The 21,677-nt window shown below is 39.0% G+C and overlaps 1 protein-coding gene across 1 annotated transcript; it reads right to left on the bottom strand.

Annotated features, from left to right (window-relative positions):
* Positions 1-3,147: 3,147 nt before the first annotated feature.
* On the bottom strand, positions 3,148-20,752 carry KLHL8 (kelch like family member 8). The gene is made up of 10 exons (XM_070948394.1): positions 20,707-20,752; positions 13,333-13,637; positions 11,137-11,685; positions 9,844-10,030; positions 9,526-9,669; positions 7,785-7,896; positions 6,476-6,644; positions 5,923-6,082; positions 4,742-4,943; positions 3,148-3,377 (listed from the first exon to the last, which is right to left on the bottom strand). Exons 2-10 carry the CDS (start codon positions 13,531-13,533, stop codon positions 3,254-3,256), a joined length of 1,848 nt encoding a protein of 615 aa, XP_070804495.1. The 5' UTR covers positions 13,534-13,637; positions 20,707-20,752; the 3' UTR covers positions 3,148-3,253.
* Positions 20,753-21,677: the final 925 nt, after the last annotated feature.

Genomic DNA, 21,677 nt, shown 5'->3' with positions numbered 1-21,677 from the left:
ATATAACAAAATAAAAGCAATAACAAGAGAAAGCATGGAATAATAAGATTGCAACTTAATATAAATGTGTATCATTATTAGAAATATATAAGTTGATTGAATGTAATAACTATGATTAATTCTATTAGTTTTATTTGTATTAGAATATATGATACCCAGGTGCCACACTGTTCATGCATTGATGTTTCTTAAAAAATTAAAAACTTTAAAAAAAAGAATGTTCAAGGGAAGAAAAATGCATTGTGGAACAGGACACAAGATGGTAGTTTTCTTAAGGGGCAGAGGGAATGCAACTGCTACAAGAATGGGAATCAATACATACTAAACAGGTCCAACAACTTATGAAGCTTGGCTAGCAGCCAGGAGCATTAAATCACAACATGTATCACAATCGTTCCCAAGATTTTGCAACCCCACTGACAATTAGCCTTTTCTGAAAATCCATTTTGGGACAAATACTGCAAATAGTTACAGATATGCCACCCTGACTTTGATCGTTTAGAAAGGAAACTCAAGATCACATTAAAGAGGTTGAGAAAGAAAATATTAGAAGTGAAAACCAGCCTATAGGACTATATTGCCAGACAAAATTGGGAGGTTTTTTTGGAACCCAGGTCTGAGTTAATCTAGATTATAGTGTTTCTCAAACTTGGCAAATTTAAAACGTGTAGGCTTCAACGCACAGAATTCTACAGCCAGCACTGAGAAACAGCTTGATCGAATATGCCTTTAAACCAGCGATGAAATCCACTTATCTTCGCTACCGGTTTGCAAATGTGAGCACGCATGCCATCTCCATACATGCAGAGCCTTCTGCATATGCGCAGAGGGTCAAAAACAGGACGTGATGATGTCCGGGCGGGTGGGCAGAGCCTCCCACCGCCGGCGCTACCACTTCACCCAAGCCGGATAGAACTGGCTGCATTTCACCACTGCTTTAAACTGAATCCTACGAAGATAGAAAGTCTGGCTTGGTCCACTGGGGCATCTTAAATTGCTAAATGAAAAATCAGATTGCTGGCACAATTTCATGGCCTTCCTTGTTTTAGAAGCTATTCTCAGCAAATGGGGAATTAAAATGAGTTCGCATGTATAATGCAAATGAGGAACTTCTAATAGAGTAGCTGAAATGTGACTGAAGAGGTTTAGGTGATATCTGATCGCATTGCCAGTACAATTGAAAAATACAATTTGTTCAAAAGGACCAATGCAATAAGGAGAAATTACTTAGAAATACAAAAGAAATTAGTGGCACATTTGAGAGCATCTGGGCTAAAATACATAAAAGCAGTACTCGGCTTTTATTCAACTCTGGCTTGAACATTGGGAAAAAGGAAGATCTGGAAACTACAGTCAGCCTAACATCAAAGTCTAGGAAAATTCCAGAGCTATCAGAGATATCTAAAATTATAGAGCTATCTCTTTGATAACTCTAGATTTTCCCATCATTTCTATCCCAAATTTCAATGACAGTTCTAGAATATTCTGTCATTTCTATCCCAAATTTCAACATTTTATTCTGAAATGACATTCTGGTGGAGGCTCTTGTTCAGTCTTTGCTCTTCCATTACATTATTTGCCACATTTTTCTTTCTATTCCCACTCCTAAAGATAAAAGTGGATACAGTAATGTCCTATCTTTATTCTAGAAAGAGTGCAGAGAAGAGCAACAAAGATGATTAGGGTTCTGGAGGCTAAAACATATAAAGAACGGTTGCTGGAATTGGGTATGTTAGTTTAATGAAAAGGAGGACTAGAGGAGACATGATAGCAGTGTTCCAATATCTCAGGGGCTGCCACAAAGAAGAGGGAGTCAAGCTATTCTCCAAAGCATCTGAAGGCAGGACAAGAAACAATGGGTGGAAACTAATCAAGGAGAGAAGCAACTTAGAACTAAGGAGAAATTTCCTGACAGTGAGAACAATTAATCAGTGGAACAACTTGCCTCCAGAAGTTGTGAATGCTCCAACACTGGAAGTTTTAAAGAAGATGTTGGACAACCATTTACCTGAAATGGTATAGGGCTTCCTACCTGTGCAGGGGGCTGGACTAGAAGACCTCCAAGGTCCCATCACACTCCATTACTCTGTATACTGTATACCTTTTGCAACAATCATTCGCTTGCATGTAGTTTTAACTTATCCGGAATTAATTTCACCTCAAAGTATCTTTTTTTCATACTTCCCATCAGCTCAGCCTATTTCTATGGCACTCTGCTCCAAGCAATTTCAGTTTCATGTTCCCCAAGTTCACTTTCCATACATTGTTGTATAGAATTGTCTACTAGTATTTTTGCTACATCACGCATACATTTCTTGCTGCAGTTCTACTTTCATTCTTCATTTTTTCTGTTATCTATTTTCCCTGACTCTTATTTATATGTATTATATAGAGTGTCACACACTCTGGGTAGCTTACAAAATTAGAAACACACAAACCCACCAAAAATAACTCTGTTGCCCAAGGTTGAGTCAACAATGGATTCAAAGTTTAGTACTCCGACTCTGTAGTAAACTAAGGGCAACTTGCAAGTGAGATATGTGGAAGTTATTGAGCAAATGTGATAAAAAATAACACAATTAGTTGAGATAGTAAAATTACACAAGTAAGAAATGTTCTGATTTAATCAATAGAGTATTTTTCCCTTTTACAATGTGACAGTCCCTAGTTCTTGTTTTTCTTGAAAGGTTGTGGCACTAGTTGTAGGCAACCATATACCTAATAATAAATAAATAAATACAATTTCTAAAAACCCAAGTAGCCACTGATGCTTTTGTCCATTGATTCTTCCATTGAAGTTTTCCCCAAAAAAGTCTTGCATAGTACAATAGTCGAAGATGTATACTTTATAGAAGTCTTTGTGGGGTCTTAATGGATTCTTCTAATGTATAAGCATTTCAGAAGGTGTATCTGAGAAAACTACAAAATAAGATTGACAGATAGTCCTTACATTCCAGAATACTTTGTAAGCTAATAACTGAAACGAAATCACTCATCAAATTTTCTATGAAGATAAAGAGATGTATTTTAAGCCTCCATTGAATGACATCTTCTATTTTTGTGGAACACTTTTTAAATTTTTTTTCAAGTTTTTATTGTAAGTAAATATTTTAAAACTTCCACAGCACTCAGATTTTCATACAAAAACTATCCTAGTATATTTACAGATATTGCTTGAAACATTCAGAAGTCTTTGTACAATAGTAAAGGAGGCTGAAAGCATTTCACAATCATCGCAGGCTTTAACCCAAATTCACATGCAGTCCACCACGTTGCTAGATCCTTGACCCATATCACGAATTTGACTGCTTAGGCAAGAGCACACAGCAACTCCTGCCCCAGCTCTGCAGTGAGACACGGAGCCCACAAGCTCCCATCTAAAGAAAAAAGAAAAGAAGACAAAAGAAATGCAAGTCAAGTTGCTTTACTTTTTCCTGATCTTAATGTGAAAAAAGTTAGTCTGCAGGCTAAATAGATCTCAATCTCATGTACCAATTCAATTTTAAAATATTTTTTATTTCGGTGTCTATTTAAATACGTAAGTTGAAATTAAACACACGAAGAAAAGTTTGCTGAAGATAGAACAGTAAAGATCGTTTGAAACAGAGATTGGAAATCACACAAACTCTAAGCCAGTGTTTCTCAACCATGGTAGCTTGAAGATGGGTGGACTTCAACTCCCAGAATCCCCCAGCCAGCGTTCACCCATCTTCAAGCTACCAAGGTTAAGAAACACTACTCTAAGCCAGTCCAGCAAAACATGAACTATTGTGAAACCCTGGTTCATAAATGATGACATAGCTTGTTCTTTAACAGAGATGCACCCAACAAACTACAATTAAATAAATTGTGATTCATGACAACATATGACTGCAATCACTGGATGGGTTTCACACCGCACTCATAAATTATGGTTTGAATCACAATGGCTGAATTAACATAGCAACCTAAGCCAAAATGAGAACCAAAAATCACATTATGACATGACACAATGGATGAACCAAATTGTTTTTTAAAAAATCAGTAACAAAGGAGAGATTCAAACAGACAAAAGCACCACATCTAGAATCTTTGTACACATTCCTCCCTAATATATAAACTGTTGAAAACAAATTTACAGTGCAGCTTTTAAGCTACAAACTTAATCCTGAAGAAGAGTAAGGCATAATGCCAATCCACACTTTAATGTTGCCTCTCTACCAGAGCAAGTGCTTGCCTAAAAATCAATACCTCAAGTTACTCCACACTCAAGAACACTTGATCTTCTCAATATTAATTTTATTGAACTTTTGACTTTTAAAAACAAAGAAAAATACAACAAAAACAAAAACACATTAAAAAACACATCACAAACATAACATTACATCATATATTATTTATATAAAGAATAGAGAATATATATCCATGTTGATACAGTAAGCTGTAAAATAATATATAATATAAAATGTAGAGATTTATATCGAGTAAAAAAAAACCTGCTTGAGTAGTGTAAAAATATGAAAATTATATATTAAATCTGACTATACCAAAGCCTTCCTACTTTTAATGAGCCAATTAAGAAATGAACAAGCCAAAAGAGCTGTGAAAAAATCACCCAGTGAGACCTTACAGAATGTAAAGAGTACTGAGTGCCTTCCTTACAAATTGTTAAAGTAGCTGCATTGTTTGCAATATAGGGCTTTGCATGTGCTCTTCCACATTACTTTCAAACGCTTGGAGTACAAAGAGGGCTTCAAATTACCTGTTTGCTACTGGATCAAAGGTTTCCACTGTGTTCAGGTAAGCATTCCCATTATGTCCTCCAACAGCAAAAATTTTGCCCATTAATGTTGCTATGCCAACTCCACCCCTAGGAGTTGTTAGTTCTGCTACATATTCCCACTTATTAGTGCGAGGGTCAAACCTCTCAACTGAGCTGAGTGGAGAATTGTCGTCAAAGCCACCTGTACAAGAACATACAGACAGGGACATGACTCTTTGTAGTTAATGGCTTTATAGTCCAACAACATAGGAAGCATACCATACATTCTGTTCTTCAAACATCACATCAAAATGCAATAGATCTACTAAGAGAATTCTTCACACAAGCAATGATAGGTGTATTGTAAAAGATGGATTGCCCATCACAACTATTTCCACCCCAAAGAAAAGCTATTACTTTAGCCTACCATTTACAAACTAACATTACCAGGTATAATAATGTTACATGCATGTGGTAGAGAAACCCATGTAAGCCAAGAGGTGGGGAACTGACTAGCAAGTAACTAGCTTGTTGATTAGCAAAAACTAATCCTCTAAAGATGAAGTAATCTGAACGTTTTCTTCCTCATTCTCTTGAGCATTCAGGGATTGGGTTTGAAAACCAAAACAGACTCTTGTAGCCTAAGCGGCCAAACTAAGCCCTCAGAGTAACTCAACATGCCATGTCCAATCTACTTGTCTAGTCCCCATACCTGTTCCTTCATCAATCAGAGTTCATAGAAACTCATACTTAACAAAATAACAGAGGTGGAAGGAACGTTGGAGGTTTTCTAATCCAACTCCTTGCTCAACAGGAGATCCTATACCACTAGAGACGAGCAGTTGTCCAATTTCTTCTTAAAAACCTCCAGGGATGGACCACCCACAACTTCTGAAGACACGCTGTCAACTGTTCTAACTCTCAGGAAATTTCTCCTCAGTTCTATGTTGCTTCTCTCTTTCATTAGTTTCCATTCATTGCTTCTTGTTCTGCCTTCAGGTGCTTTGGAGATTAGGTTGAAACCCCCCCCCTTTCTTTGGGGCAGCCCCTTAGATATTGGCTGCAATGTAACAGAAGGCTGGTGTCTTCTCTTCACCATAATCTGCTTCTATTATTGAAGTTCAAGCAAAGCTATGAGAATATAGGGGATCAAGAGAGAGAAAGGGCTGAACATTACTCACCTACCACATATAAACAGCCATGAAGTTCACTAACCCCATTGCCAGCTCTCCGCTGACCCATTTCTTTTACCTCTATCCATTTATCAAGATAAGGATCGTATTTCTCCACACTAGACAGAGAAGCCACACCATCATTTCCACCGACGGCATACACATTATTCTGAAATGAGAAAGAGAGTAAGATTCTATAAATTCTTATATAGATATATATAAACAAACACCTACTTTATATTAAATCACATGTATTAATTTACTTTTGCCAGCCTAAGTTTAACTATCTCACATTGAATTGTAAAAATAATGAAACAATACAAATTGTAATCCAACTGGATAAACTGAAACCTAGTGCGAAATTCTGAAAAATATTGAACAGGTGTTTGTACTACTATATTGCTGTATTTCTCTCACCTGTTCTATTCCATGTCTTATTCACTATCAGAAAGCAGCCCCTGCATTGAATATAGTTATAGCTGAAGGACTCCATATTATCTTACTATTTCTGCTCTGGCAGGCAATGTTTGCTGTCCATTTCAAGGCTGCTCAAGAGACTCACCAGAAGAGCTACAGAACCAACTCCTCCGCGAGGGGTATTCATAGATGCAACTCCGCTCCACTGGTCCGATTCCATGTCGTATCTCTCCACCTCACTGAAGCAAGTGTTATCATCTAAGCCTCCGATGGCATAAATGGGGCCTCCAAGAGAGGCGAGAGCAATTCCTCTCCTAGCAAAAAGCAGACTGTCACTTATCCAACTATATTTAAAAGTAAAGCAGCAAATGTACACGTAAGGTATATTTTTGCACTCGTGTCAGCAGCACCGAGGCACTTCTGGGTTGAAAGGATTGGCCAGTGACATCACTGTTGCTCTGGGGACGTCCAGTTGGGGGCTCCTTTCATGTCCCCAGTAGGAACTTGGAGTGAAGGACACGAGTTCAACCCCGCCCCAGGGCAGCTCTTGGGTCTCGAACGCTAACCTCCTGCCCAGTTCCAACCACTCGAGCCAACATCCTCCTTATAAGGTGTATGTACCATGTTTTCCCGAAAATATGACCTACCCTGAAAACAAGCCCTAGCCCGATTTTCATGCCTGCGCTTAATATTAGCCCTACCTCCCAAAATAAGCCCTAGTTAAGTCCCGCCCACCATCTGGTTTTACAAGATGGGGTGAGGTGTATGCGTAAAAATCAAGCTAGGGCGGGGGGGTGGGGGAGCTGTCCCATGCGCTCCGCACCTGCTTACCTTAGGACTGCTGCAGCCAGACCTCCCACACCCTGACACCTGTCGCGCCGCTGCCTAACTTCTTTTGCAGAGCAGCTGCAGAAGTCAGGCAGCAGCACGACAGGTGTCAGGGCATGGGAGGCCTGGCTGCGGTGGTCCTAAGGTAAGCGGTTAAAATATCCCCCCAAAATAAGACCTGGTGCTTATTTTGGGGCCAAAAGAAAATAAGACTGGGTCTTATTTTCGGGGAAACATGGTAGTTTGGTATCTTTGATTCACTTGGGTAACCAAAGTCAACATGTAATGTAATAAAACCCACATTTTTGTCCTTTTAATCTTAAAGCCTTGTCTACGTTTCTAATTTCCATCATTCTTTCCCCATATTGCAAATTTATTTTGGATGATGGCATTGTGTAGCTTTATATTTGCCGTTTTTGTATTTGTTGTTTCATCCACTTGCGGTAAGATGCCCAGAATTCCTTTTGGTGGGGTGTACAAATGTGATTAATAAATAAAATTTTAAAAAATGATGGGTATGGAGGTACCAGATGTGTTTAATGGTCCATGACAATTATGTGATAAACAATGTCTCACATGAATCTACACATTTCTGATAAGGAAGGCACATCTCCAAATTTACCTACCTTTTGGTATTCATTGATGCTTTCATCATCCATTTATTTGTGAGAGGATCAAACACTTCCATGCTGCCTAGGTGCTCATTTCCATCGTGCCCACCCACAGCATAAACTTTCCCTGAAATGGTCAGACAATGTATTTCTTAAGAAGAAAAGTAAGAATAGCCCATCATCTTATTTTTATTGCTATTTATCGCTAATATTATAATCTGCCCAGACACAGCCAATTGTAGTTAATACATGTTTTGCCAATTTAACTGTTCTCTCCCCCCCACTGAAGGAACTCTTTCTTCCTGCATCACCTGCTGAATTAAATGGTTAACAAATGCACCGTACTGGTAAATATTAGCACATTTTTACTTTTTTATTCAAGCATTTAATCTATAGGATATCATTACAATTCTTGGAGTAAACATTCGTCCAATTTAGCATCTGACATCGGATTGGCTGGAAGAACATCACATCGCTCGATCCAGAAGATTATTTTGACTAATGTCAAACAGAAACTTTGGAGAACAAACCATAGCCAACATCTACCACCCGAGCTACAAGTATTTTCTATCATTTCAAATCAGTTTGACTTTTCTGATGACCTTTTCTCAGGACATCAAAGCTTCTTTATTCAGGCGTACATTTGACCTAATGATTTTTTTAATTCTGGCATTTTGTACTTGTTGGTTTCCAGTAGTACCAGGTTACTACTGAGCCCTCTTAACAATTTCCACTATGTTTGTGAGTTCTCTTTGAATATTTTCTTTTAATAAAAAAGCATTATTAAGCAAGATTTTGTTTACTAGGCCACTACTAGCAAGCAGATATTTAGGGAGGCAAAAAGAGATACTCCAAACACAAGGAAGGGAAATCTGAAAGAAAATCAGAGGCTTTGCCAAGGGGAGCCTATGAAAATTTACCATTTACATAAGGTTACTGTGTTTCCCCGAAAATAAGACCCTGTCTAATATTTTTTTGAAACCTGAAATAAGCGCTTGACTTTATTGCCATGTGCTCAAAAGCCCGATTGGGCTTATTATCAGGGGATGTCTTATTTTGGGGAAAACAGGGTAGGTTTTAGAAAAATCCATACCTGATCCAGATGAAATTGCTGCAGCAGAATACTCTAATTTATTATAAATGAGCAAGTATTGACTTATTTCCACGATTTGGTTCTTTTCAGCTAGTTTTAGGACTTGTGTAGAGAACAGATTACATCTTAAGTGTGATTTATGCATTCTGTATTTATGCAGAAATATTAAGAATTCAAAAGCATTCACAAACTTTTAAGTATTGCTGTATACATACATGAAAAACACAAATACAGTACAATTTTGTGTTTGACAGGGAGAGCTTGGTATATATAGATGGGGTACATTTTATAAATGAAGAATGATAAGTTATAGATATTAGTAATTCAGTTTTGCTCTAGTGCTATTTTTGGAATGTTTATGGCAAGTATATACAGACATAACTGTGATGCACAAACCAATATATATGTCTCATAAGAAATTTAATAGGGGGGGATTTCCTAGGTTGAAAAAATGGGGAAGTTGTGCACTACACAGAATATTAGTCCTATTTCCCACCCACCCCCAACTACCTTTTTTTGCTTTGCTTTTGTGATAATCATCTTAAATTCAGAGTTTTCTTCCTCCTCGGAAAATACAGTGATTATAGGGTAGAGGGAATGGCTGAATCATAAGCTACAATAGACTACAGAATTATTTGAAAATAGAATTTTCTTCTTACGAACCTCCCACAGAGATTACTCCTACATGCCTCCTTCTACTGTTCATTTCAGGGCCAAAAAACCAACTGTTTTTATTTATTGAGTAGCATTCAATACTGCGAAATGGGTCGCCTGATCCCCCACGTCCTCCAACACAGAAAAGGACACCTAGCAGGAAAAACAAAAACAAAATGAAGAGTGGCTTATTTGATAAGATTTAAATTAATTAACAGAATTCAGCGGGTATCAAATAAAGCACTCATTGAACTCATTAACAGGATTTCACAGAACAAGAAATTTTCAAATCTATACCATCAGCATATCAGGAAAAAATAAAAATACCTGCTGTGTGTTTCCTTGGGGTTGTCCGAACAGAATATTCAAAATCTGGTACCGTATGACTGCTTAAATGAAGGTGGTAGTTTCTTGCTTCATCTAACAAATCTCGGCATTTTAAGTTCTGCTTGACTATTTGTTCTTTTGCAACAACTCCCATAAGGAAACAAACAGGTAACAGAGGCAGGCGTACCTAGGGGAACAAACATAAGTGATGAACTGAACAGCATCAAGATCAAAATGAACATCTTCCCATACCACTTTGACCAATGAGAGAATGCCAGGCTACAGTGCAATTTTCATTCTTACTGCTGCATATTGTCCAAGGATATGGGAATTTTGCCTACTCTGGCCAGATAACTGGCATGGTATCAGCAAAGAATTTCAAAAATAAATAACCTTTATTTATCAACAAGCCTGGTTGGTTAAACTAGTTTTATTTAACCAGTGAAAAGGTGCAATATGCATGTTTCATTAGGACAAAACTGCAATGCAAATTCAGACTGGAAGGAATAATATCAAGCACTCTGGAACCAATGGAGATGCTACCCAAACCAATTCCTAATGGCTTACTCATTGAAGAAGTCCTACCAGGTACTGTCATTTATTCAAGATGAACAACAGAAATTGTCTCATCTTAGTACCCCCGTTTTCCCCAAATTAAGACGTCCCCTGATAATAAGCCCAATCAGGCTTTTGAGCGCATGGCAATAAGGCCAAGCGCTTATTTCAGAGTTCAAAAAAATATAAGACAGGGTCTTATTTTCGGGGAAACACGGTAGCACTACACAGAGAGGGAATATCCTTGAAGACAAATGACAATAAATGTAATTCCAATTCCTCTATTAGGCATTCTTTGGTCATCCTGCCTCTATGCTGCAGGTTGCCATTTACATAATTATATAGTGCAGGACTGTCAATATTGAACAAAAGCTGTAACAACAGCGGCAATCTTCTGGCTGCTAATTTTCAACCTGGAGACCTAGGCTAATCTAATCAGTAACTGGATGGGAGAACACCAGGACATAGGAGGGTGTAGGCTAGATTAATGGCATCTATTTCCATATTGTCTCCAAATCCAAATGGACATAAGGAATTGAATCTAACAAAAGCAAATAGTACCTATTTGGCTGAAGTTAGAGAACCAATTGTGCTCAGTTTATACATATACCACTAAAGCTGCATAAAGAAAAAAAAATATGGCTGCTTGAAAGTACTTTCATAATTTTTTTAAAAAAATACGAGAGGAACAATATAGATATTTACAGCACTTTTATCCTACTCTCATGTGGTTCTTACCTGAGCAACTATTTCATCTAACCATAAAGCATGGTGCTGGGGATTGGCCAAAAGCCATTTAATAGCAGCACAATAAACTTGCTTTTCATTCTCAATGCTCAGGTCACTTGAAGACAAGAGTTTATGAAGATGCTGAGGTGATACACTCACAAAGTCTTCACATTCCACCACTTCAACAAAGTGTTCACAGGCATAGTGGTCAGCCATGTCCATCAAGTCAATACGGTTGTGACTCTCTGCAAAGGCCCTCACTGCCAGGCAATTGGAAGGGTGAAAATGCAGCTTCATGTACTCACAGCAAGCTTTGGCCACTATCTCCACTTGGAGAATGCAGGCAGCATATAAGAGAGGCTGGACATTGTCAACTGTCAGCATTAGTCGGGAGGAATACACAAACTTGACCAAGTCTTCAATGGCATCACCGTCAAAATCTTTGATTTCAATCAATGATTGTTTAGCTTCTGCCATTTCCGAAAGAAACATGGCTCTGAAGTAAGGTATAACGCAAGCCAGGACAAGCTTGTGACAGGTAATCAATTTTGAGCCCACCTGGAAGTAAAACATATAAGAATGTTAACAGTAGCTCACTTTATTTATTTATTTATTTTATTTAATCTAATTTTTATACCGCCCTTCTCCTGAAGGACTCAGGGCGGTGCACAGCCAAAGATAAAACAAGCACATATATAAAATTTAAAAACAATTTAAAAACATATTAAATAATTTGGCCCCGACATCATTAAAACAAAAACAACCCATTAAAATTAATATTTAGGCCAGTCCAGCTTGTTGGAACAATAACTTCTTGAGGGCACGTGAAAAGTGCATAAGTCAGGGATCATCCTTATCTCCAGGAGCAATTCATTCCAGAGGGCGAGTGCCCCCACAGAGAAGGCTGTAGCCCATTATTTAAAGCAACCCACAAGGTCCACAAATCAAATAGAATGTTTGATAATATGTTTTATTGATATTTCAGTAAACTGAAAGTTCTTGCAAATCTTTTCGTTTTGCTTAAGTGTTACTTATCTCACTGATGTAAGTTTTTCCAGTTTTCCCTTTTTTTCTTCCTGCCTGCAGATCGGTGGTGGGTTTCTACCGGTTCACCCAGGTTTGGCCGAATTGGTAGTGGCGGGAGGCTCTGCCCACCCGGCCAGACATCATCACAGATGCTCTGCATGTGCACAAACAAAACAAGCGGGTGCACGCACATGCTCCCAATTCCAACCAGTAGCAAAGGTAAGAGGAACCTACTACTGCTGATGATTGAAGTATTAGTTTCTATTTCAGGAGGTCTCCTCCCCCTACCCCCCGCCTGTCGACCAGAACTGGTCTGAGGCATGCCAGAAACTGGGCCACACAAACAAGCAAAGCCCCATCTGCAGGATGCAGGCAGCATGTGAAACCATGCCCCCTCCAGTCCGTGAAAAAAACTCTCTCCACGGAACCGGTCCTTGGTGCCGAAAAGATTGGGGGCGACTGTTTTATTTTACAATTAATGATTAGTAAATTTATTCTCTTTCTGAATCTGCTGCCCTTTTCATTATTTACAAGTAGCTAACTCAGATTATCACTATATCTACTCAACTCCTATACTTTTTTAAAGCTGTAGCGGCATATCTTTTATGTTAACAACTTTCTGCTTAACCATTAGCTAAACTGCTGGGTGTAGAAAAATGTTAGTTCAGCTATAAACTGTTTATAACTATTTGCACAACACATTGTAATCCATTGTAGCTACCATACCTGTTCTCCATTTCAAATAAGAACCCCCACTCTCTTAACATGGGGATTATGGAAGAATCTCTTATTTGTGCAAAAATTCTCGGTCATGTAAGTTTTTATCCTACACGTTCATTCAATGGTATATTTCATGCCAGCTTAATGAACTTGCCTAGGCACTGAATTTCTAACAATTATACATCCTTAAATTAGACAGAAAGTGATTTTTCTTCATTTGTGTTCATATCCATCATTATTCAGAGCCATTGCAAGATTCCAACAAGTATTAACTGTCCTTTTAATAAGATTTTCAGAAATTTTTAAATAAAAAAAGAGTGATGTGAATGCTTGAAATTCATTCCCAATCAGTCAGTGGAAACACAAGTGATGAAGCAAATATGTCTTCTAGTACTTCACAAAATACATGGGAAATTCCACAGAGAAATTCAAAATTATATAGAAAATATACAGCACTACCTTTAGCGTCACGTCACAAAGCTCCCCGGCTTCATAGAAATGGAGAAGAGAGCTGTGAAAATCCTTCCAAGCTTCATTTGCTTCAAATACAAACGTGTCTTCTTCCCCATCACAGTTCAAAGGTGTCCTTTCCTGCTTTTGATGTCTTTTTCCGGTCACCGTATGTTTTCCTTGCTCTGGGACCATTGATTCAGAAGCCATTAGCTGTTTATCTTTTTCCAAGTGTACTTTTAGTCTCCATGAAAAGATCCAGCACACATCCTATTATGTGCACCAGCTAACATCCATTTGGGAATAGCCAATATCTTCCAATTTAAAAACAAAACATAAAACAGATTAGGTATTTCTCTCAATAGTATGCCTGAAACACATATTTCCACAAATACTTTGCCAGCTACTATTCTGCGTCTTTGAACAGATCAATGCAAATAAATAGAAAATCAAGAAAGGGGCTTATGGTTTTTGACTGGAACTAAAATTAGTATATTTTGAAAAGAGACAATCAAGGAAGGTTAAATCATGCACTGCCATCGATATTTAGAGGAAGCTCATGATGCTGACCAAGGGCACATGAGGTTCTGCAGGTCTATTCAGTATAGCATGAAGATAAAAATCACTGAAAATTAGCAACCTTTCTACTTAACAAGAAGTAGATCACGCCACACTGACATTTGAGGGGGGGTCATTTTATTGAACTGAGAGTCAAAACTGCAGGACACTCTTTTTTTCTGGATGCAAACAGTTTTCCGTACTGACACATGAACACAATTTAGTCAAAATTCAGCGTAAATGAAGAACTGTGAATCAAAATGGTAATTATTCTTGAGAAGAGATTAGATATGTTTTACTACAGATACGTAAATTTACTCTTTTACTATTTAAGCGGATTATACCTTTAAGCAAAAATGCTTGAAACCTTTTTAGCTCAATGCCCAGGTGAAGTCATCAGTAATGGGAACTATAGTGTATGCTCTAAGTTAGTGGTTTCTGAACTATAGCCTACAACTAACTCCAAGCAAGCAACATTATTCCAAAATATGAACAAGAACCTAGGGGTAGGGTCCCCACAGTAGGCCTTAGGCTACACAACATAAGGAAAAAAACATCCCCAAAATTATTTGAACAACCTGCTAAGTGATAACCTGACACAGAGTCACATATAGTCCCCTTGCCCATCAACTACACTCATACTGATAATGTCTCTCTTTATTTTGTCATGCTGCCCTGCTAGTACATGAGAAGTCTGTTCTCACTAGAGGTACAAATGACTAAGCACAAACAATTCTACTTTGGGCACATTTTGTGAAGACTTAACTCTCCAGTGAAGACTCCAATGCTGAGAAAAGTAGTAGGAAGAGAAGAGGACAACCAGCAGCAAAGTGGCTGGACTTAGTTATAATTAACAAATAATTAAAACACTTAAAATTAGTATTTAATTTTCCCTACACTTTAAAAATGGTGACTTGGAACTTTTTGCAATGAAGCCCTCAATGAACCATATGAAAATTGGTAAGGCCCTCAGCCCTATGAAAATGGAGCCTCTTAACTTTATCTTAAGACATATGAAGCACCTAAATCATATGTCAAATCAATGTTATGGCTACTGGTGACACTTCTGCATGAGAACCCCAGTGATTTATGCAACACAAAGTGAGCAAAGCAGCAGCAGTTGTTGCAAAGTTAAAAAAAACCATGAACAGTATTCACTCACAGAAATAACTCTCAAATAATAGAAATGGCACACAACTTATCCAAGAGCCTAAAGATTCAAATGTCTGAAGCTGTTCCACAATAAACCAGAAAATGTCAAATCTAATGTACTTCTAACAATGTTAAAATGTTCCATCCTAGTCACAACAGAATACAAGCAATGATGCCTCTTCCCCTTCTCTTCATTGCTAAATTTGGAAATGAATCTATGGAGAATTTCATCTCTCAATATTACTTGAGAGGAAAGCAACCTATCTTTAAAATGATGACCTCCAAAGAAAGAATAAACAAAAACCAAAATTAGATAAATAAAGATCCTATGGAGCTTCTTAAATTAGAGCCGTCAGCTTAAACAAAATTTGGAGATTTCCTTCCCAAGAAATGTGTGCATGCATTATATCTGTATATGCACATATATACACAAATATCCTTACCCAAACTGAAATCCATAAACTAATTGCTGATTAAAATTTATTTATTCTAAATTAAGCTACCTCATTTATAAAAATAATTGTGTATCACTTTTATGTACCAATTAGTCTCACAAGACACACATATCCTGTCCATTCTTGCAGCAAGGAAAAAAAACAAGGGGGGAAACAGGGTAAGGGAAAAGGAAGAGAATTAGTTTGTAATTTACAGAATGAGTTAAACTTCACTGGGAAGATTTTATTTTCAAACCAAGGCTTCAAAGATACTCATGCAGATAATCAGCAGAGACATTTATACTTTTTGCCCTGTTCTTTTTTATAACAGTCTCTAATCTTAACAATGAAGGCAAAGATACCTCCCATACAAACCTCTTGGTTTAAGAGTACTGAATTAATGTCTGGAATGACTATCTACAATATTTTAGGATTTATTCTACGATCGAACTCATCTTGCTTTGTAAAACTGCTGGTATTGCATGAAGCTATAACTGAACAGGTGGAAAACGGCACGATTTAGTTCCATTTTATAGTGCATTTTTAAAAGGATATTTTAATTTTTAAAACATTGTTTTAAAATAATAGTGCCGCCTATTAAGTGTGACTTGGAACAACTCAAGAAATGATTTCCTTCATTTCTCAATATTTTAATAAAGCAAGAGAGAAACTGCTTCTTCAAAAGACGTTGTTGGTAGAGTAGAATAGAATAGAATAGAATAGAATAGAATAGAATAGAATAGAATAGAATAGAATAGAATAGAATAGAATAACAGAGTTGGAAGGGACCTTGGAGGTCTTCTAGTCCAACCCCCTGCTCAGGCAGGAGATCCAATACCATTTCAGACAAATGGTTGTCCTATCTTTTCTTTAAAACTTCCAGTTTTGGAGCATTTACAATTTCTGGAGGCAAGTTGTTTCAATGATTAATTGTTTTAACTGTCAGGAAATTTCTCTTTAGTTCTAGGTTGCTTCTCTCCTTGATTAGTTTCCATCTGCTGCTTTTAGTCCTGCCTTCTGGTGCTTTGGAGAATAGCTTGACTCCCTCTTCCTTGTGGCAGCCCCTGAGACATCAGAACACTGCTACCATGTCTCCCCTAGTCCTTCCGTTCATTAAACTAGACATACACAATATTCAACAAATGAAATCGGAGTAGGGGAAACAAAAAAGGTCTTACTGGGAAATTCCTATCCACAAACTTATTACTGTGGGATATGCCACTAGGTTCAGACTCCTGATTAGTACTGGATTCTCCTAGCACAAAGGAATCGGTGGTGATCGGGAATCGGTGGTGATCGGCTGCTGGGAGCCACAGGCGGGCCAGTAGGGATCACAGGCAGGTGCTATGGAGGGGTGAATCCTAGGCAATGAGGGGGATTTCTATTTTTACCATCCTGTGCAGGGCAACCAAATGGGCAGAGATGGTGAGGTGATGGTGCCTCATCTGAGCTGGCTTTTTTTAATGGCTGCTGGTTTCTCCAATGTGGGTTCCATAGCTTCTACTAAAAGGATTTCTAGGGTGCTGAAGCAGCAGAGGCAGAATATTGTGGTCTCTGTCAAAAGGGAAAAGTTGGAGAGGGGGAAAATAGGAGGGGGCATTAGAGAACTCACTCCAAGTTCTCACATGACTGGAAAAAGTGACTAGATGCTACCACGGTCATAAATACAGGCCAGGCATATACCCAAATGTTAATCAGATGACCATGGGGACACAGTGATTGTTGCTAAGATCCAATCAGGGGTCCCTTTTGCCAGCAATACTGTAATTTTTGAATAGTTGCTCAACAGAGGTGGTCCTCAACTTACAACCATTTGTTAAGTGACTATTCGAAGTTACAACAGCGCTGAAAAAAGTGACTTATGACCATTTCACACTTACAACGGTTGCAGCATCCCCATAATTACATGATCAAAATTTGGGCGCTTGACAATTGGCATGTATTAAGAACTGCGGTGGCGCAGTGGTCAGAGCGCAGTGCTGCAGGCTACTTCTGCTGACTGCCAGGAATTTGGCAGTTCGAATCTCACCAGGCTCAAGGTTGACTCAGCCTTCCATCCTTCCGAGGTCGGTAAAATGACCCAGATTGTTGGGGGCAATAGGCTGACTCTAAACCACTTACAGAGGGCTGTAAAGCACTGTAAAGCAGTATATAAGTCTAACTGCTATTGCTATCACAACTGTAGTGTCCCAGGGTCAACCATTTGTAATCTTCCCAGCTAGCTTCCGACAACCAAAGGCAATGGGGCCAGATTCACTTAATAACTGCATGATTCACTTAACAACTGTGGGCAAAACATCATAAAATGGGATGCAACCCACTTAACGACTGTCTTACTTAGCAAGAGAAATTTGGGACTCAGTTCTGGTTGTAAGTTGGCGACAACTTGTAAATCTAGGTGAACAACAGTTAAACAGTTGAATAGTTAAACAGTTAAACGGAGGCAATTAAATGCTTGAGCACATGTTCATTTCAGGATTTTATCTTTGGAATCAGACCTGGAGTTGGAATGCACATTTTTTCACATACAAACTGATTCACTTGCTTCACTCCCAGCTTCTACATATTCCTGAACTAAAGCTAACCTTTGACATGTGCACCATGATGACAGAACAAGAGCTTCCTGACTTCACTATTCTACGATCCAGAACTCAGCAGACCAAGTCACTATTTCAAGGCAATACTACACCAAAGTCGAAAGAATGGAGAAAAATGTGTATACTATGCATATGAACGGAACAGTACTTTCTTATAGTTTGAATTTGATTGATGGCACATATGCCAATGGAATTAGATATTAATCAACATATTCTCTGTAACAAAAATGATGTATCTCTACCAATTTAAAACAATGTTTACTAGAACGTGACATTAGATAAAATAGCAATAGCACTTAGACTTATATACTGCTTCACAGTGCTTTACAGCCCTCTCTAAGCGGTTTACAGAGTCAGCATCTTGCCCCCAACAATCTGGGTCCTCATTTTACCCACCTCGGAAGGATGGAAGCTGAGTCAACCTTGAACCTGGTGAGATTTGAACTGTCAAATTGCAGGCAGCCAGCAGTCAACAGAAATAGCCTGCAGTACTGCACTCCAACCACTATGCCACCACAGCTTCTATAATAATATATGCCTGAGCATAAAAAGATCAGTTTTGTGATTTTAATCCTTTGGTTTCACGCAGAGGATTAACGAGAGAGGACTTGATTTCTTTAGGCAATCAATTGTGCAATATAGGTGAATCAAGTAGTTTTCTCTGTGATCATACTAGAGATATGACTGAAATATGCCTGGGAGGCCAATTACAAAAACAAAGGCAAGTTTACATGCATGTAATTGATGTCATAATCTGCTCTCAAACCATGTCAGATTTTTAAAAAATCATTAGTTGAGTCCAGAAACTGATCATAAATCACTACAACTGATACAAAATTCAAGTATTATATACTGTACAACACTGACTTTACAACTCAAAATAAGTGATCTTTCACAATAAAATATACTTTTTAAAGTATAAGATATACTGGTAAACTATGCTGCTTTGATGGAAATGAAAATATCTTACAGTTGCACGATCTCAAGAATGAAGCATTTATGTTGGGAGCAGTAACGTTTGATGAAATTCCTGCCCACAGGAGCTATTGCTAATATAAAACCAATACTCCTAAATAAGATAATAGCTCAAATACCAACACCATACCTTTCTCAACCAGCCAGCCAAGGCATATCGTAATAAGCATCTGTGTAACTTCCTTCTACTGAGTTCCTAGTTCAAGTAACTATAAATGTTTTACAGACTTCACTGAAACCATAAGCAGGAAGCAATTAACAGTGGAACAATTCGGTTGGGCTAGTAACATGAAACTTCTGTCAGCAGTGTGTGTCTAATACATTAAAATTTACTCCTCCCTTTTATTGTTCATTCAAAGGTCATCACTCTTAGCATTCATCATCCTTTTTCATAATGACCCATCTTGAAATTATAATCTTCTTCCATTACTTTGTCATTCTCTAAAAGCTCATATATATACTTCACACATACAGTATCTGAAACACTCTCTTACTCAGTTGGTTTACTCTTATACATTCTTCCTCATATCCTTCATTGTGTCATCTTGGGAAATTTTAAAAAGTTTTCTGCATACACTTACAAAGAGAACTGGATCGTACACCCAATAGCAAAATCTTCTCCTTTATCCAAGCAGATTCTCCCCACCTTATTTCCAAAGACACTTTCTAGCCATCCACACACAACCCACCTCCCCTCCCCAAATATATAAAACAAAATACACAAAGTAACCCTCCTAGGTTTAATACAACTCCTCCAGCCTTTCCTTCTCAACCTTGGGTCTCCAGATCAGTAGTGGGTTGCCCCTGCTTCGGACCGTTCTATAGAACCGGTAGTAAATCTGGCGGGAGGCTCCAACCACCTACCCTGACATCATCAGGGTAGTTCTGCGCATGCGCAGAAGAGCACGTGGCCCCATTACAAACCGGTAGTAAAGGTAAGTAGAACGCACCCCTGCTCCAGATGTTCTTGAGCCATTATGCCAAACCAAGCCACCGCGACCGAAGATCAACAATGTAGCTGTAACCTGACCTGACCCATGTCTTTTCACCCAACCACTATACAGGCAGTCCTCGACTTACGCCAGTTTGTTCGAAGTTACAAACTGGCACTGGGAAAAAGCGACTTATGGCCATTTTTCATACTTGTGACCCTCGCAGCATCTCCACACGGAGTCACTTGTGGGTCACCTTTTGCGACCTTCCGGTCAGCAAAGTCAATAGGGAAGACAGATTCACTTAACAACCTAATTTAACCACCAAGAAAAGCCGTAAAATGGGACCAAGCTCAATCAATTTCTCACTTAGCCACGCAAATTCTGGGCTCCATCGTGGTCGTAAGTGGAGGACCACCTGGAGACTGTCAGCTGCCTCCCCTCGAACCTAATTCCCACCTCACTCCTCCATTTTTTATCCAATTGCTCCCTTGCCTGCTTGGAAAGTCAGCATGCGGTAGTCAGGCGTGCTTTTTGAAGGAGAAGAGTGCCTCTGGACAAGTACAGAGTGCCTTCCTCTCGCGAAGGCAAAAAAGCCCTTAGACATATGATGGCAGAAGCCTGGCTTTTCGGGAAAGCCAAACGCCCAGCCCTCTCCCCTTTTCAGGTGCAGGGAGCCCCGTCGCCCCCTCGCCGAGCCTCCCTCCCTCCGTCGCAAGTCACAGGCAGCCGCACCGAGGACCGTTACCGTCCACGCGCGCGCCACCGCCAAGCGCTCTCCCCATCCGTCAAACGCCGACGAGGATTGCGCAGGCGCCGTGGTTTGGCGCGGGGAGAAGTGGGCGGGGCGCAGAAAACAAGAAACAAACTTGAGGGAAGGTGGAAGACAGGGTTAGCGCGTCTGCGCCCAGAGCTTAAAACGATTGGTTTGCGCATGCGGTTCTTTTGGTACCGTTAGCGGCTCCTTACCGTGCTCTAAGAGAGAGAGAGAGAGAGAGAGAGAGAGAGAGAGAGACGAGAGGTATCACCGCCAGAAGAGAGTTTCCCCTTCTGCGCATGCGTTACGGTCAAAGGATTGTTTTAAAGTTCGGATAATAAGGCATGATGGGAATCGTAGTAATGTCCGGAGGCGAAGCAAATGAAGCGCCTCGTTCTCCAACCTTGTCAAAAGTACAACTCCTCAAAGGCGCCAGGAGCCTTGAAAGGCTGCCGCTTGTCAGGGCAGTTCGAATTGTAATGCACAATAGCAATCATCATCACCATCATCTGAAGTTTACTGAAAAAGGGGCAGGTCCCCGAGCTGGGGAAATCCTAAAGGTCAAAATGGTATCCAAAATTGTGTAATAAAATCCCTTTATGTGGCTCCCATTATAAACGGGCGGGATTTCAACGTATGATGACAGCTGCCAGCTGGACTCCTTTTACACACACAGCACACACACACAGATCTTTCTGCAAAATAAAAATAACTTAAAAGAAAAGTAATAAGAAAAGCAAAAGTGATAAATTAAAGAAAACACCCATAAAGGAGCAGATTCCAATCTTCTATACAGCAGTTATAAATGCATTTACATTTTATTCTCTCTGAGTTTACATCGTGACACTCTTCTTTCCATATTCTAACCTTTCTAAACATCAAAAGTTCATTTCCCCCCCTCTATTTTCAGCAAAAAGTCCACAAAGGAGGTCTGGTCACTAATATATGT

The sequence above is a fragment of the Pituophis catenifer genome, unplaced genomic scaffold (assembly GCF_029215685.1).
Source record: "Pituophis catenifer annectens isolate HBS135680 unplaced genomic scaffold, rPitCat1.0.hap2 SCAF_8, whole genome shotgun sequence".
NCBI classification, from domain to species: domain Eukaryota; kingdom Metazoa; phylum Chordata; class Lepidosauria; order Squamata; family Colubridae; genus Pituophis; species Pituophis catenifer.
This window is presented reverse-complemented; position numbering and strand designations above follow the sequence as displayed.